The sequence below is a fragment of the Centropristis striata genome, chromosome 2, assembly GCF_030273125.1.
Source record: "Centropristis striata isolate RG_2023a ecotype Rhode Island chromosome 2, C.striata_1.0, whole genome shotgun sequence".
Taxonomy (NCBI): Eukaryota; Metazoa; Chordata; class Actinopteri; order Perciformes; family Serranidae; genus Centropristis; species Centropristis striata.
The window spans coordinates 40,169,414-40,187,473 of record NC_081518.1 but is presented as its reverse complement, the minus strand read 5'-3'; the positions used below and the strand labels follow the sequence as shown (position 1 = coordinate 40,187,473).

Below are 18,060 nucleotides of genomic sequence, written 5' to 3'. Positions count from 1 at the left end.
TGGAAGAGCTCCTAATCTGTTGGACTGGAGAACTCTTCCTGCAGGGACGCCCCAGTAATCAGGCCTGAGCTGGTCCTCCCAAACCAGCCAAACCTCTGGCTGCCTGCCGTCTGACCGCTGGGCCACACACCAGCACGTTTGATGCTAAAAATGCCACAGAGGAGCTCAGAAATTACACTCAATAAATACAGAAATCAAATAAAACAATTTCCAAATATTAGCCTTGCAATCTACTTTCCTGCAGTTATATAAAACTGCCTTTGTTGCTCACGGTAAATAGGTTTCCCCCTGCCCTGCCAAGTTAAACAGTAATGTTGGGTCAATGGCAGCGTGGCTTGGCTTAATTAAACTCAGTGTTGATTTGCAGAGACAGGGTCCAGACCAGAGAGTGGTTTGGGTCTGCTCAGAGTCCTGAGGCTGTTCTTAATAGTGCCAACACTTCATTAATGCTGGCTGTACATGAGGATGCTCTCACTGCTTACTGAGTTGAGGAGCAGGTTATAACAGCAACTTACACAGAATCTCTTAGTTTAAGTTAAAGGTTCTACACTGCAAAAAAAGAAAAGTTGGGTGAACTCAAAATTTCAAGGCAACAAACTTCGATAAAATTTCAAGTTGGACAATTAAACTAAATATTTTAAGTTTTGTTTTTGAGTTTGCTCAACTCTGAATTCAGATTGTTGTCAACTCAACACGATTGTAACACCGCTATGAAATGTCAGCTAATGTTGCGACCACAATTTTGAGTTAGCATTGATACGCTAATGGCTACTCTTGTAGCTGTAACAAGCAGCGCCGCTAGCGTCAGTTAGCTGCTAGCGTCAGTTAGCCACTAGCGTCAGTTAGCCGCTATCGTCAGTTAGCCGCTAGCGTCAGTTAACTTAAAAACTGAATCTTCCCCTGACTTTGTCAGTTCCCTCTGGCCTGATTTAGGGCAGAATATCAGGGTGCAGAACCCCTCAAATACCCTAAAATACAATAGCTAACATACTTCTGGTTAAACCTCTGGTATGTTTGCTTAGTTTTGACATTAAATGACAGTCCTGCACAGCTTAACATACCCCTAGTTTACTTGTATTGCTATTTTCAAGACTTTTGCTGTAAGAGAAACAACTGAATGATATGTGCACAATATTGTTGGCTGTTTGCTGCAACTTTCTATTTCTCTTCTCTCTCTTTTTAAGTTATTTAAGTATGATATTCTAATTATAAAAATGTAGGTGAAGTAACTTTAGATTTAGTAACTGCCAACATAAGCCATCCTGCCTTTGTGTAGCCTGGCTGTTAAAGTTGATGTTATTTTCCCACAGAAGCACTAGTGTGATCTCACACGTCTTTCAGCAATTATACACCCTAATCTCAAGTGACTTATTCTATCCCAGATGTAATATCTCTTCTCATTGCAGCAATTTAGGGAAAATGTGCACATTTACTCACAGCCTCATAGTTTCTCCCCAGAATAGTCTGCAGTCAGTTTGTATGATTTTTAGAATTGGTTAGAATTTGTAAGCAACTGGTAAGGCTTGTCCATCCTCCAAACATTTTTATATCAATGATGTGTTGATATTGACTTAATTAAGATTAAGATGTGTACATTGCTTGGTTACCTCACTACCTCTGTGCTCTTCCAATGAATGGTGTCTGGCTCTGCCACCCATTCGTCCAAGGCAATCCAAACTCTTTGCACTACCAGTTCCTTCTAGAGCAGGGACGTCTCTCTCTACCTTTAAAAACCTCCTGAAGACCTTCAGCTCTTCAGAGAGCATCTTCTCTCCTAGCACCAAAACGACAATTCTACTCCTTAAAGAATTAACACTAGCACTTATTGATGCACTAATGGCTATTATTGCACTATACCTTCATTGTTTCCCTTTTTCTGTAAGTCGCTTTGGATAAAAGCGTCTGCTAAATGACTAAATGTAAATGTAAATGTTTCCATTACATGATACTCAAACATTGAACAACTGTAGGCTTGAATAGTAGCTGTTAGCTAAAAGCTGTGTTTGAAAAAACACTCATTAAGTGTAGTGTGTTGGTTTGCACATTGGAAGCACCCATTTTCTATTTCTATTGATCAAGATAAATGGTTTATTTCTGCACTGGACACCACAAATTGAAGGCTGAATTTCAAATTTCCAGAAGTAGCTTTTAGCTTTGAGATTGTGCCAGTTATTCAACCTTAATTGACCTAAAATTGACATACTAACTTGAAATGCCACTTGTAAGGAGCACCACTGATGTGACATTGATACAGGATGAACGCATGTGGAAAGACGTGTTTGATGGCTCCAACTGAACTCTACTTGTCCTGTACATTAACGCCTTGAAAAAAAGTCCACTGTTTACCCAGTAATCTCAAAGAGAGATGCTAGTGTGTGTGTGTGTGTGTGTGTGTGTGTGTGTGTAAAGGGGGGTTAGGGGAAGGGGAGAGGAGATTGCCTGAAGGACCCTCAGGATAGGGGCCTCAGATCTACTTACCATCGCTTCACAACATTAAAAGGATGATATTACTTTGCTGAAAGCACAGAATTTCAATGAAAGCAGGAACAAACAAAAATGTTAAAGAATTCATTATAATATCATTTAGTAGATCAAAGGCTAGAGATGCTTCACTGTGATGAAGTTATGTGGGTCCTCACTTATTTGCAGCGAGCATAGTGTGTGGTGTTTGTGTGATTGGAGACTTCCATCCATCTATCTATCCATCACTTTCGTCTTCAGAATTTCTTTTACAACATGTTTTTTTTCTAGAAACAAATCTTCCCAAACCTGGAGTCCAATAGAGCAGCATTTCTCAAACTGTTGGGTGGGCACCCTGAGGGGCATTGAGACATCTTAGGGGGCCACACATGACCGGGGCAAAAAATGAGTGGAGCTAAAGTTGAGTCAATCTGTTTCATGTCGAAACAACAAACGAGTGCATTCACACTAGCAATATAGTTGCGAAGTGGGAGGACCCCAGTTCTGGTTTCCCTTTTCATGTTTTTCTTTTACTGAAATCCTCAATGTTACTCAGCATAGAAACACAGAACTCTCCCAGACAGGATAATGTAAGTAACCAATTTATTTAATGGCCACCTATTCTAATCATTTTAAGTTGGATTCATATATAATACCCACTAGACTCCACTGCCATAGTTATAGAAAAGAAGCAAGTCAGATACTTGAATCAAAGCCACTGTGAATTGAAAACACTTTGTCAGTTCAGATGGGAAGAAAAGTTGAATCCAAAAGAAAATTAATTGAAGTAAACCTGCAATAAGGCCAAAAGTTGGATTTTTAAAAAATGTATTTACCGCACTATGTGGTGTCAGTTTTACAGAATTGAACAACTGAGTTGAAACCTTGAATTCTTATTAGTGGCTCTTTAACACACACACACTGACAGAAAATTATTAACACATATAGCATTATTCCAATGTTAAATAACCATAAACTGCCACAAAACAGAAGAGTAGGATACAACAATGGCACACTTTAATTTTTTCATTAATTGTACAGCAATCTAAAAAAAAAATATTGCTTCTCTGATTTGCATTTCCCCTTCCCCCACCTTCATTTGATAAGACTCCAGTAAATGAAATCCCAGCAAATCAAGTGAGCATGTTTTAATAAAAAATATTGATATTTAGCACCATTGTATAGATAATCACAAGAGGGGATGATTGTTTACTGATAGGTTGATAAAGAGCAACAGATATTTCACTTTCTGGACTTCACATCTATTTTTCTCATAATTTCTGCAAGAAAATGGCCAGTTTATTCTCAGAATCCATAAGTCATAGATTTTAGTGTCTTGGCTGTGAGTACTGAAAAAAGCAAATGCTAAAGGGGCTTGAAACCTGGTACTCCAGTCAAAGCAGAGTTATATGCTATTGGTTTTTTTTTTTTTTTTTTACACTGAATTGTTTTGGAGCAGTTGTGGTTGAATTTTGTATTTTATTTTATTGGCCCAGATCCAGCCAAGCTGCGACTCTTTTCCTTGTTTTAATTATTTCACTGTAAATGCTGCATGATTACAGTTTGGAGTCAATCATTCAACCAGGACAGTGTCACTTCAGTCCAAGATCCCCTCACCTCAGTCTCACAGCTGATGACTTTGCAGAGGAAAATCAATGGCCAAGGGAAAAAAATGGATGTATTGTGTCAGGACTGAAAGTTCAGCTGAAGACCAATTAGTGTTTTATGAAAGGAACAGAAAGTATGGAAGCATGGCCTTATTTTACAGGGCAGCTTGTGTTTCCATCTGTGTTGCAGGCATGACATCAGTGTCTCTGTGTTGAGACAGGAAAATCTTATCCCACTGCCACTGTCATAAAAGCAACACAATAATGAAATGACATCACAGCGGGCCAGTAATTAAATGAGTAGACTGCTGTCTTGGAGTTTTTACAAGGCTGGGTGATTGTGAGTAACAGTGCAGCAAGCTGGAGAGTAGGGTGTCAGAGAGTGCAGCCCTGAAGCTATGGGCTTGTTGAGTGCGAAATTTACTAATTTATTCATATTTTGTATTGTCTTATCATCATTCCTTTACATAAGTCTATATACACACTCACAGAGGCCTTGGGCGAGATGGTGTTATATACCGGTAGACATGTGTCCACTGGTAGATAATTGGCAATAACGCTTCTTCTGCTGTAGCTATTGTCGTGTGATGCCCAGATTCTTGCACAATATCGTGATCTCACGCAACCTCATATAGATAGATAGATAGATAGATAGATAGATAGAACTTTATTGTCTGTCACGAGTGACAGAAATTCATTTTTGACAGGCTCATATAAAAAACACTAAGAAACAAACAAACATTAAAAACACAAAAAAGTGTACAATCATGCTAAAAAGGAGGGGGGGGGGGGGGGCTGTTAAAAGCAACAGAGTGTTCATTTTTTGTTGTTCAGGGTGGTTATTGCAGAGGGGACGAAGGATTTTTTGTAGATGTTTTTCCTGGCCAGTGGAACCTTATAGCGTTTGCCTGATGGCAGCAGCTGGAAGCAGTGGTGGAGGGGGTGAGAAAAGTCTTCTGTGATCAGGGTGGCCTTCCTGATCACAGACCGGCTGTACAGTTCTGAGAGGGGGGTTTGTGGTGCTCCAATGATTTTGCTGGCCTGGTTAACTGTACGGGAAAGTTTGGTCTTGTGTTTGGATGAGAGGAGACTGTACCAGGAAGAGATATTGAAAGTGAGTATGGATTCAATGAGGGACTGGTAGACCAGAGTTAAAACATGTGTGCTGACATTGAAAGTCCTTAATTTCCTCAGCAGGTAGAGGCGCTGTTGGGATTTTTTAAAAATGGTGTCTGCATGCTGAGAGAAGGAGAGGCAGTTGTCCATTTCTCTCACGGTTTTGTGATGTTGCACGGTCTCGTGATCTTGTGAATCCAGCTGCATTAAAGTAGCATGATGTCACCCACTCCAGTGAAAATACAGAGGCAGCCTGTTACATTTAAAACCTGTGACCCTTGAAAGGATTGTTCTCAGGAACTTTAAAGCCTTAATTTTGGAGGCATTTTAGTTTTATTGTTTTGAATCTTTTGGGTTTAACATAACTGCATTATGAAAAATATTAATGTTGGTTTATAAAGCCCTAAATGGTCTAGGGCCAAAATATATTACCGATCTGCTGATACGTTATGAGCCGTCCAGAGTCCTTAGGTCGTCTGGGACAGGTCTACTTACAGTCCCCAGAGTTAGGACTAAACAAGGAAAGGCAGCGTTTATTTTTTATGCACCAAATCTCTGGAACAAACTCCCAGAGAACTTGAGGTCTGCTGCAACTCTCAGCTCTTTTAAATCAAGTCTGAAGACTTTTCTGTTTCCATTTTAACCTGTAATTTTTATTAATTCGCTCTTAAATGTTTTATTCATTCACTTTTTTTTTTTTTTTAATTCGCTTTTAAATGTCTTCTAATGTGTTTTATGTATTTTAATCTTGCCCCTGTAAAGCACTTTGAATGTCCCTGTGTCCGAATTGTGCTATATAAATAAACTTGCCTTGCATTGTATCTCATGTGAGGCAGTTGTTTTTGATTATAGCCAATGGAAGTTCCAAAAAAGAAAATAATCACATTTGAAGACCAGTATGGTTATTTACAACCATTTCTTAAATGAATTTACAGAACAAGTACATAAGTACTGATATATACTAGCGTGACATAAACTTATATAGACTATAATTGTTTGCCCATGTTACCCTCGCCCTTCTATACTTGACACAGTAACACAGCAACTCGTTCTGCTTCCTGAGCGGGGGAGTGGGTGGTATGGCAGATGACACTTTAAGCCATCTAATCTCCCTGGCCTTCAGCCTGGCATTAAATGGCAGGGCTGCTAGTGGAGGGAGATGAGTTTAATTATTACATTTCAGGCAAAAAACTAATTTGCTCTGTGACCTGCAAAGCAGCAGAGGCCAGTGTCAATACTCAGGCTGCATGATACCAGAAGCTAGCCTGTCTGACTGTGGGTGATGAATTAATCACAGTCCGTGCTCCCGCCGTGCCTGGCAGCAGCCAAACCAGCACTTGCTTTCCTTGCTTTTGTCTTTCTGTAAAATACATAATAAGCCATAGAAAAGGGTGAAGTGGAACATTTAAAGCTTGACTCACTCAATCTCAGGTTTTGTCATTGAGCAGATTTACAAGGAGAGTCATTTTTCATTTGCAGTGCTGCTGCTGGTTGTAACGTGTGTATTAACTTCTGCTTATTCAAAGATTGTGCCAGAGCTTAATTTGCATAAGAAAATGCTAATTTCGTCGCTGGTTCTTTTAAGTAGCTGCAACTCCATTATGATTTTTACATAAATTGTCATTCGCTTCCCTTACATCAAAGAAAACTCAAAACTGGGCATGTGGGGAGGGTCGTCACACGGAGTTCTACTCCAAACAGGGAAGTGTTAAACACTTCAGCCAGTAAACAAGCCTGATCTCACTCCACCTCCCTCGGGGAGCAGGTCCACCACATAGCCTGGCTGTTTACCATGTTTAAGTTCCCCGAAGAACTTTTATGAAAACTCCACTTATGAGAACTTCAAAGTCGGGGCTAGTGGGGGAGAAGAATCTTCTATCAGTCGGCCTAGCTACGCCTTGGGCAAGAGAGCCTCTCTCTCCCCCTGCTGATGGATACGATGCAAATAATATGCTAGAGGAAGAAGGACAAGATTAAGCAGAAGAGAGAAGTATAGGAGAGCAAGGACACGAGCAAAGCTGCAGGGAAGGTAAAGACGTGAATAAGGAATGTAATATGTGTCATCAGTCCTTAACACTTCTGCAAACAGTGATGAAACAGAAACTCTTTCATCTTCCAGCAAATGGCAATGAATCTCAGAATGCCTGACAACCAGGCCCAGCTATATAGTCTCCCAAACCAAATTTATGTTCAGCCCTGCACATATTGGAGACAGTGGTTGCTTTATTCTACTGATAGCCAAAGATTGGGGGGTTACCTACTGGTGCATGCTGGGTAGCATCAGCTTGACGCCTCATTGATTCACTGTTGGAGGGACTGGAGCAGAGGTCACGGCGGGGTCAACACAATTAGAGATGAAGCCATAGTCTTTAATGAGGAGGAGGGATGAAAGGGTTGCCAATTACTCTGTGCTGCTCTGTTCAAAAACAACCTGGTGTTGTTAAGAGCCAGCGTGATTAACCTTCAGCAGCTCTGACTGTGCTTATTCTTTATATGACAAGACTTTAAAGGAAGGGGGTGGTCAGGCTGTTAATTAGTGTTCATAATGTGAGAGCTGTTTCTTCAGAATTTGCTCTGTTAACATTTTGTTGACCCTGTTTATTGGGGTTTATTGGGGTCAAGAGGCTCTGTCGTGTTCTCTTGCACAATGGATGCTAAAGATGGGGCTGGGCTACATTTCAATATGATAATGTATTTTATGTCTTTTAATGGAATCATAATGTGATTAAAGGTGTACAGAGGCTGCGTCTGTGTCTCTATTTGTTCAGCAAATATAATAATATGGGTTGACAGAAGACTGGAAATTGATTTGCTCTATACTGGAAATCAATCAATCAATTTATGTGCATTTGAGGCATGACTTTGATTTGATATTGGCATATAATTGATTATAAAATACATTACCACACCCTCATACTGTACTTTCCATAATTTCAATTGACATTCACAATTGCTGATGCATGTGTCAATGATGCCTTTTTCCTGATAACAAGCAACTTCTGATTTAAAAATGTACTGTTTTTGAATGAATGCAGCATTGCTGAGAGAGATTGTTGTCAGTAGAGAATGGAGGAAGATAAGACGTTAAGACAAACTGATTCTGAGCTGTTGAAATGTTTTTATCATATGTGTTGTCAGTGATCCTGGATGGTGGGTTTATTAATAAAAGAAAAACGCTTATTTGCAGTCCAGCAGAGAGTTAGGTGAGAAGGTGGAGCCACATGGGTGAATAGTTTAGCATAGAATCTTGAAGACGGCGGTAACAGCTTTCCTGGCTCCGTCCAAAATCTAGATTGTAAAAATGTTGTTTTGTAAAAAAAATTGTAGTTTTGGGTTTTTTTTATGGTTTGGTGGGTTTTGGTGGATTTTATCTCCTGTGCCAAGGTGGTCATGTTTTTGGCTTTTGGTTTGTTGTTGTGTCTGTCAGCAGGATTACAGAAAACCTACTGGACCAGTTTTCCCAATATTTGGTGCAAGGGTGTAGCATGACAGATTATTTTTCACTTTTATTAACATTGTGAAATGGGGCATTTGGTGTTGGAATATTAGGGAAAAAACCTGAACCTGAAAAACCCCCCTTTGCTGTGGCTTTAAACTCAACTGACAGATATGAAAGTGGCATCAATCCTCTCATGTCACTCAACAAGGAAGCAAACAATTTTATTTCCAAGAAATTTGTTTAATCAAATAAGCCTTGACTTTTTTGTCTGCTGGGTGCATGTTTGTGTTCCATAGGACCCACAGCTTATTCTGTCAGTTTATTTGACATTTATGCCCAACTTAAAGAGAACATTTTTCATGCTGAGGTGTGTCTCGGAGATGGTAGTGGTGGTGGGGGAACTTATTCTCTCTCTTTCACTGTCAGACGAACAAGTCATGAAACAGGAAGGACTGTCAGTGTCAGACAGCTAAGAGGAAGTTGGCAGTACGGAGGAGTTTTCTTAGTCATGTCCAGTCTTGCTGTCATTGTTCTGTGGTAATGAATACTTTTCTATTGCTTGACCATGTGGTGATTTAAAGTCAGATGCATTTGAACACTTCCAAGTCTCAAAGGGGAGGAAACCAAAGCAACCCACGCAGGCACAGGGAGACAGAGAAAACAACAAGTAGAAAGGCCCCAGCTGGCTCTGGTTCGACCCCAGAACACTCTTCCTGGCAACAGTACTAAACTACTAACCGCCCGACTCCCACTGGGTACACTCAATATTTCTTATTGCCTTGTAAAGTCAAAGGTCATGGTCTGCTACTATCACCAATTTGTAATAATGTAGTTGAAGGTACCTTGTGGAGCAATGGTGGTTATTAGTCAATCCAGTCAATTATCAGATTTATTATTACTATCAATTAGTCAGAATAATAAGATCTAGGTCTTAGTCATATTTTGTGAAGTTTACAAACTCAAGTCAAGTCACTGTCACTGTTTGAATTCTAAAAAAAGTCTAAATGAGCTTTCAGTTCCAATTGTATCAATCAAAAGCAGGATTGGTCCTCAGTGAAATTACCTTGGCTTTAGTGTGGTACATTACAGAAAAATATGCCTGTTTAATCACACTTGACACCATGTAGGGCATAAAATCAATGAGAGAACTGTTGATCTCTACAAATCAAGACCCAATAGTCAAGAATGCATCCTTCAGTGCTGGAAAATTTGTTTTTACATCAAAGCGGTCTCCCCCTTTCTATCTGTCACTATCTAATAAAAACCTAATAAAATACCCTGAGCTTAATCGCTTTCTTGTAAAAAGTTTGATGAGAAGATCAACCACTGTCATATTTGCATTTTACTGAGCCAGGCTAGCTTTTTACCCGTTTCCAGTCCTTATGCTCGGCTAAGCTAACCATCTCTTTTGTCTTTTCTCTTCCAACACTTGAAACGGCGCACTTTTTAGAAATATAGTGAATTTATTGACCACTATATTAACCATCAGAAGTACTGCAAAATAGAGTTCAACATGTTAAACATGCAGTCAACCCAACATTCAATACACTTTATTTGTAGACCAATTCTAAAAAAAGAAGCCCTTTGGCTCCATTCACCCAAATACCAATAAGTGACATTCTGCTATTGTATAGGCATAGAAGATATACAATCCTTTGCAATCCAACCTTGGAAAAGTGTGTTTCACACCCTCACAAAGCATGGTCACGCTTCCAAAGATCCACAGGAATTGGATTTCATGGGTGAGATAAAGAGAAGAGTGTTTGGCTGCGAGGTTCGCTCGGGGGGCTTAGCACTTCTTGTTAAGGATACATCCAGAGAGGCGGGGGGTATATTTTGAAGTTATAGAGGGGCGATGAAAAGGTCAGAGGCAACTACAGATTAGAAAGAGCTGCTTCATTGGTGTTTGATAATTTTCCAAGATGCTAAATATCCAGAAAATGCATTATAAAGAGTGAATAACATTATTTAAAATTGTTTATCTTACCAGCTGATGACCTCAGATTTGATCAAAGGAAAATTGTACAGAAATAATACAGATTTATGCAGCGAGTGACTCATATGTAGGTTGTGTTGCAGGTTTTTGACTTCACAGTAAAATTGTATAACCAATGGTTTTATTCCAAAGTGCTTCAAATCCATTTTAATATACCATCTGAAGACACAAAAATTGCCAGAGGTTAACTATTAAAAAATATAAAGAGACTCCAGAGGATTCAGTTATGAATTACCATAAAAATGCTTTTAAACGGAGCTGCTCATTGTATTAGATTAGGTGTGACTTGTTTTTGATCTAAGGGAATTACAATACACAGCTCAGCCTTGCAGGTTCTGTGTGAGTCCTGCTTGCTGCAGCTTGATGGCCGATCTTGTGCGTTGTATTGATTTTTACGTCAGCAAGATAGAGTTTCTTCCATAGTAACATATTACATCTGCATTGATCAGGACAACTTGTCTGGGATGTGAGATGTAAATGTAGAACAGGATACATCGTTGCTTCACAGACTGAGACAAAGATTTATCGTCACAAAGAGAAATTTGGTAAATTTGTATTCAAGCTTCTTCTTCTTTCCAAGGACTCCTCTAAAGATGACTGAATCATATCTCAATCCATATGCTGAATGAAATGTTTCTTAGCCCTTTTTTCATGGAAATAGCAGCACAGGAGAGTGTGCAAATTTTTTTTTTTCCTCTTTTGAAAATATTTGTCTTGCCATCAAATCATCCAGATTGTAAAACCGATAAATCCTTGTGACCTTTAAATCCCAAATATCCAAGGAGTCTTTGTCTGTCAGTGTGTACCCTGAACTGACTTGGCAGGGTCAGCTGGGATCTGGGCCGCTGGTGAACTGGAAGGGTTAGAGGATAGCGTGCAGGCTCTTGCAAAACAATTTCCATTATATACAACTTTAAATATTCAAGGACAAATTAATATAAAATTTTAAGGGTGATTGAATATTCAATAAGAAAGCTTTTAAACAATCACTCAAAGGGAAAACGCAACAATAACATAAAACAATAGGTTTTAAATCAGGGAAGGGATTTTCTATTTAATTTATTTTATCATCATTTATCTGCTGTATGGGACATTTGAGTGACTGGCACTCGATTATATTAACTTTGATCAAACGAGTCAATTTAAATCGGCAAATAATCACTAATAAATTTCCCCTACTGCATGACAGATGCATTTCTCCCATCTCCTTACCCTGTGAACTGGGTCTGCAGTGGGGGTTTGGTGGCTCAGCTCTGGGATCCACATGCTGCAGTAATCCAGAGAGGGTTAGAATAAAGCCTGGCTTCGCCTCACACTCTGCCTCCTCCCAGATCAGATGAGATTAGGAAAGAGCTAAGGAGCTCTGGTGGAAGGCAGGGCTCAGAAACGCTGAGGCTGAGGAGAGGAGGGACACAGCAAGGCAGGTGGGCACTCCTGCAGGAGGAGAGCAGAGAGGAGTTCACTCAAGATTGCAGAGCTGAATATTCATGTTGGTGCACAAGTGAAGGAGTGTTGCTGCAGAAGAGAGTTTGGAGCCAGCTAGAAAAGGTGTGTGATGAATTAGATTTAGCTTTCGTTGTCTTTCTCTGTTGGTGTGCTTTTGAGTCATTGATGTGTGTAACGTAATTCCAGTGGTTTAATTCCAAAGCAAAAGACGTCTGAGGCCAAAATGACTTTGTAAGAGACTGTGAAGAACAAAAGGGAAACCAACTCCTGCACTCTGCTGTGACAGAAAAACTGGTTCAGTCCTCAGTGGCTTGGTTGTGCAATTGTTGGTGGAAGATGTTTGGGTGATCAAGTCGTTGTCGCTGGATGACTAAGTCCTGCTGGTTGGTTAGTGACACATGATGCACTTTATGCCCTCCTGGTGAAGCTCTTTGCACTCAGGTGAAGAAAACACAACTAGTGTCTTCATTCTTCCAGGAACAAAAGTGAAGAAAGCCTGAAGAATGATCCATCAGGTTTAGTCAGTTGCTTATATATAGCAAAGTTTTACTGTTCTCAAGAATTAGAGAGAATTTGAGTGTCTCTGAGACAAAAATCTTTGTTTGGTGCAGATCCTCACAAAATAATTACACCACAATAATTTTAATATTTTCACTGTCAATAAGAAAAATGGTTAAAAAATGTTCATTCCTTTCAATATCTTATATATATATGTGATATATTTTGCAAATCGTGCAGCCCTAGCTCTTTCTAAATAACATTGGGATTAATTTGACCCTGTCTCTGTCTCGCTCTTTTTCAGCAAGCCATGCCAAACTGATACAGGAGTAAAGGAATTGAAAGTGGAACTATGTATTAAGGATTGTGTGTTGAACTCTGCACTACCTGGAGCCCACTGATTCTCTCCTTCGGCTGTTAGAGGAAGTCGTTTCAGCAATGGGGAGGAAGAAGATCCAGATCACCAGGATCGTAGACGAGAGGAACCGACAGGTCAGTGTCTTCTTCTTCTGTCATCTCATTTTGTTTTATATTGTTTTACCCATTTGATTGTTCTAAGGTGTTGTCAGCTCTCATATGGAACTTAAATTACCCATTTGTGTGATTTGTGAACTCACTTGTTATATGATTGGCCATTGGATTGTGACGTCAAGCTCCAAAAGTTTTCCGGTGCAGGCTGCTGCATTTTTTTCGGCATCTTTTGCAACTCAGGCTGCTGCTGCTCATACACACAGTACCTTCACTCAAATGAATGGGATTTCTTTCCGCACCACCTGATCTGGTCTGAATGCAGCCAGAGGAGTGCATCCCCTGTAGAAAAAAATATGTCTTGTTTGTTTTTGGCACAAAAAGCCTTTGGTTGAAAGACGTCCTGTTCACATGGGATGATGTGCTGTATAAACTTCCTTTCCCTGATAATACTTTGTTAAAAAAAATTGTCAGTCTTCTGTATCACAACGTCCATCCATACAATAATAATAATAATAATAATAATACATCGCATTTATATCGCGCTTTTCTAAACATTCAAAGATGCTTAAAGCACAGTTTCTATTTTTGTTGTAGTAAAAAAGATCTAGAGGCAGCGTTTTTGGTTATTGTGTTTAGCTTTCTTGATATGTAATGTGGTGATCCGAAGCCCTGAATCCTGCTAAGATCACACTCTCACAACGAGAGATATCACTAGAGACTAGAGTATATAAAGGTATTCTAATAGAGTTTCCAAAAGAAAGACCAGGTATTATATGGATGTGCAGGTATTGACAGTATTGACAGAAACACTTTACGAAGGGATCCCTCAAGGGTTCTTCTGTAGATCCCTTTGGTTTCAATCGAATGAACTCCTAAAGATCCCTCTGAGCTGTTTTACTTCTGAGAGTGCAGTGGTCACAGCTGGTGGCGAGGGCAGTAATTTGGGGTTAGCTGGGTCCGGACGGCACCCTGTCATTAGCAGGGTGGGTCAGTGTCAGGGACACACAGTGGCCCTCTCTCCTCACCGTCTCCTTGTGCAGCCACACTGCTGCCCACTGGAATCCCTCTCTGTCTGTCTCCTCTATATATATCACCCCCAACAGCACAACAAATACCAGCCTGTCTGGAAGGAAGGTGCAGGCTCTGGAAATAGGGATGTGGCTGGAAAATAAATAACTAGGATGATGTTTGTATTTGATGTTTGGTTGTCTTGGCCGGAGCCTTTTTAGATAGACACTGCTTTAGCTGTCGGGTGTGCATCACTGGAGCCTGCTGTATATTTAGCTTCCTGTACTCTATTTTGGGAAGTTGTATTCTTACTCTATCTTTCAAGTGCATCAAGTGTTTTAGCTGGTTTTCCTCTTTTTCAAACTATCACACCATGACATACTTAAGAGTATAATGACATTAGAAAGATGCACCAGTGATATACCAGCTATCAACAGTCGTTTGTGTGATCTAAAAGAGGAACAAGGTAGTTCTGTTAAATCTTTTCTTAGAAATATATTTGCGAGTCATTCTCAAGAAATAATGAACATCATTTTAAACACCATTGAGAGGTAAAAACCCACAACTTTAATGGTAACTGCTCTTGGAATCATAGTCAGAACTGTGGCGTCCATTTGACCACTATCATCTAATCTAGTTACTGTAATGAGATGCAGTATTTATTCAGTGACTACTGCCATTCCAAATGCTTCTGGCATTAGTGCAAATGTTCAGCTTGGTTGGACATGAACTTGGTTCGCCATCTGATGCAGTCTTTACAAACTTGAACATGTGATATTGCATGAACATCCTGGCTGAAGACACTCAGAGTGACTGAGTGCACTGGAGACTAAATGTGACATTGTATCAACCCCCATTGGGGAAATATGAAAATGTATTAAAGAAATATACTTGAAAAGGACTAAATCATTTGTCAACAGCACATGCCGTCCTTTAACTGGCTTCCTGTGCTATTAAATAAAAAAACCACAGTGCTATCATGCATGTAATGGTTCTCTCCACAGTTCCCTGGGTAAAAGCCTCAGAGTTGGGCTGGAAGGAACCTCTTTAAACATACAATATAATTTGATACTGTTATTTTCTGCAAATAAATTGAGAAACTAAATGCAACAACCAATGTGTTCCACTTCTTTTGTCCTCCACACGGACTGTTTACCTTAACCCTTTATCAGGCGAATAACTATATTTGGTAACTTCAGTGGATATCAAAATGGGGTCGAGAAAAAAGTTGCAAATTTACTAGATTAAAGTGGCAAATCTACAAGAAAAAAAGTCGCAGATTTACGAGATTTAAAGTGGTGAATCTGTGCGAAAAAAGTCGCAGATTTACGAGATTTAAAGTGGTGAATCTGCGAGAAAAGTTGCTTTTTTCCCCACTTCTTTCTCATAAATCTGTGACTTTTTTCCATGCAGATTTGCTACCTTAAATCTCTTAAATCTGCAACTTTTTTTCTTGTAGATCTGCCACTTTAATCTAGTAAATTTGCAACTTTTTTCTCAAAATATTTTTATTTTTTATTTTGGATAACTGCCAAAGTTACCAAATACGGTTCTTCGCCTGATGAAGGGTTAATACAATCAAAGCCTGCTCAAATGGGATTTGATCAATACTACTTAGACTTCAAACAGAAACCAGAACACTTCTGATACCAAAATCTAGTCATGTTGCCTACAGATTCTGCATTTATATGTAGATAGAGACAACTGAACCACTAACTGCTCTAGTGAATCTGCTCAGGAGCCAATGGTATAAGACTGTGTGGAAATGTGAGAACATGAAGCACGCAGACGAGCACCAAACACCTGATACTCTGCATTGCTGGAAATCTTGGAGATGTGACGTGGTGTGAAGACAGCTTCTAGATATTTGATGACATGAGTCAGGATCCCAGAGGCCATGATAGAAGGAAGACATACACAGATATCCACAGATAAACACAGATGACTCACTGCAGGGTGTTAGCTGCACACCAAAAAGGGGTGTGGGGGGTGGATCAGTGATCAGTGCACTCCAAGCATTTCAGTTTAGCTTTAGGATTGAGGTGTAGCAGTTCAATACTAAATAAATATAGTATATAAATAGAAAGGAAGGTTATTATCAGTGCCACCTATTATTTAAAGTTTCTACGAGCAACTGAAGGAGCTAAAAGTCACTCATTAAACTTAAACAGGGTACAGCTAAAGCCATTTTACATGAATATTTGAAATTTTTTGAGCATATCAGATTTCCAACTGAAATAAGCTCACATTTGTTTGCATATTGTGCCCACCAGGTCTTTAAAAGCATTTAAAAGAATTTGAGCAGGAACTAGTTCATATTCTGGGACTGAACTTACTTCAAAATTGAAATTGTCAACGATGAATGTGAACTAGTTCCTGTGAACTGAACTTTGAACTTGTGCTTATGTAGTGTGAACTTGCACAATACTGTTGATAGTAATCATTTAGGGAGGGGAAATGTTATTCAGTTGGTTTCCCCACCCACAGAAGCATAGCAATAGGAGACAGTTTCCAGGTTATTTCCACCCTCTTCTGGGAAACCCCACTTTGACTTCACTCCTCTTGTGTGTCACAGACACATGTTGCATAACTTTTGTTGTCTCTCTGCATTAACCAAAAATCTTTCAGCAACTGAATGTGTATTTCATTGTCAGTTGATTTTGTGTCAGTATCTTAGACAGTATATGAGAAGTGGGTGTAGTCACAGTGATGTCACCCCTTGTTTTGTGAACTACTGTTTTGAAGCCTTGAGTTTGGCATTTTAGCCATTGCAACCAGTGTTTTTTGGAGCTTAGTTATTAACTTTTTGTTTGTGCGTCTAAAATGTTGTGTTGTGTTGAGTTGTGTGACGTTCCTAGGATCCCGGTTTATGAAAGCCAAACACTACACTGCAAAAAAAGAAAAGTTGGGTGAACTCAAAATTTCAAGGCAACAAACTTCGATAAAATTTTAAGTTGGACAATTAAACTAAATATTTTAAGTTTTGTTTTTGAGTTTGCTCAACTCTGAATTCTGATTTTTGTAAACTCAACTGTAAATTGTACTAACTTATAATTTTACATTGTAATAACTTTTAATCCTTACTTCTGCTAACTTCTGCAATGTGCTGAATTGGCACGATTGTAACGCCGCTATGAAATGTCAGCTAATGTTGCGACCACAATATTGAGTTAGCATTGATACGCTAATGGGTACTCTTGTAGCTGTAACAAGCAGCGCCGCTAGCATCAGTTAGCCGCTAGCTTTCGCTAATGAATTTCACCGTTTTCCCGTGTTTCACAACAAAGAGAAGAGTTAGCAGAACTATTGTCCCTTGTTGTGAACCACAACTTAAAGATATAAGTAACAACAACTCACAAACTTGTTTTTGAGCAGACAACTGGCTTGCTTTGTTGTGTTAACTTACATTATTGCCCTAAATGTCAGTAATTTATATTTCCAAGTTTTACCAACTTAAATCACTGTTTTAGGCCAAAAAATACAAGTAGGCTGATCCTAAGTTTCTGTCTTTCTAGGTGACATTCATGAAGAGGAAGTTTGGCCTGATGAAGAAGGCCTATGAGTTGAGCGTTCTGTGTGACTGTGAAATCGCCCTCATCATCTTCAACAGCTCCAACAAGCTGTTCCAGTACGCCAGCACCGACATGGACAAAGTCCTGCTGAAATACACCGAGTACAACGAACCTCACGAGAGCAGAACCAACTCTGACATTGTAGAGGTGAGTGGCAGTATAAACCCAGTATAAATGCAAATAAAGGCAAAATGCAAACAAACACCACAATCAACAGAATATTTTCCACAGACACTTGTGAAATGGTAGAAAAGATATGATATATGATAGATTTTATAATTTGTCCAGAGAAGCATATTAATGCCCTGGGAATTGTTAGGTCACCCGAGACAGAGAGTTTATTCAATGAGGTTATTCATTGCTAAAAAGACAAAAAGTCAAATTAAGAAATGGCTTTAATGGTGGAACATTTGCCTCGTAGACTTTCAGTGTATTTTATTTTCCTTA

General features: G+C 39.4%; 1 protein-coding gene across 1 annotated transcript in view; it reads left to right on the top strand.

The window, feature by feature from the left end:
- The window catches only part of LOC131992653 (myocyte-specific enhancer factor 2A-like), a 52,781-nt gene that overhangs the window by 9,767 nt on the left and 24,954 nt on the right, over nucleotides 1–18,060 (top strand). Inside the window, exons 3-4 of the mRNA XM_059358293.1 lie at nucleotides 12,867–13,054; nucleotides 17,557–17,760. Coding sequence (XP_059214276.1) covers nucleotides 13,001–13,054; nucleotides 17,557–17,760 — 258 coding nt within the window. The 5' untranslated portion in view covers nucleotides 12,867–13,000. The remainder of the gene's footprint in view (nucleotides 1–12,866; nucleotides 13,055–17,556; nucleotides 17,761–18,060) is intronic.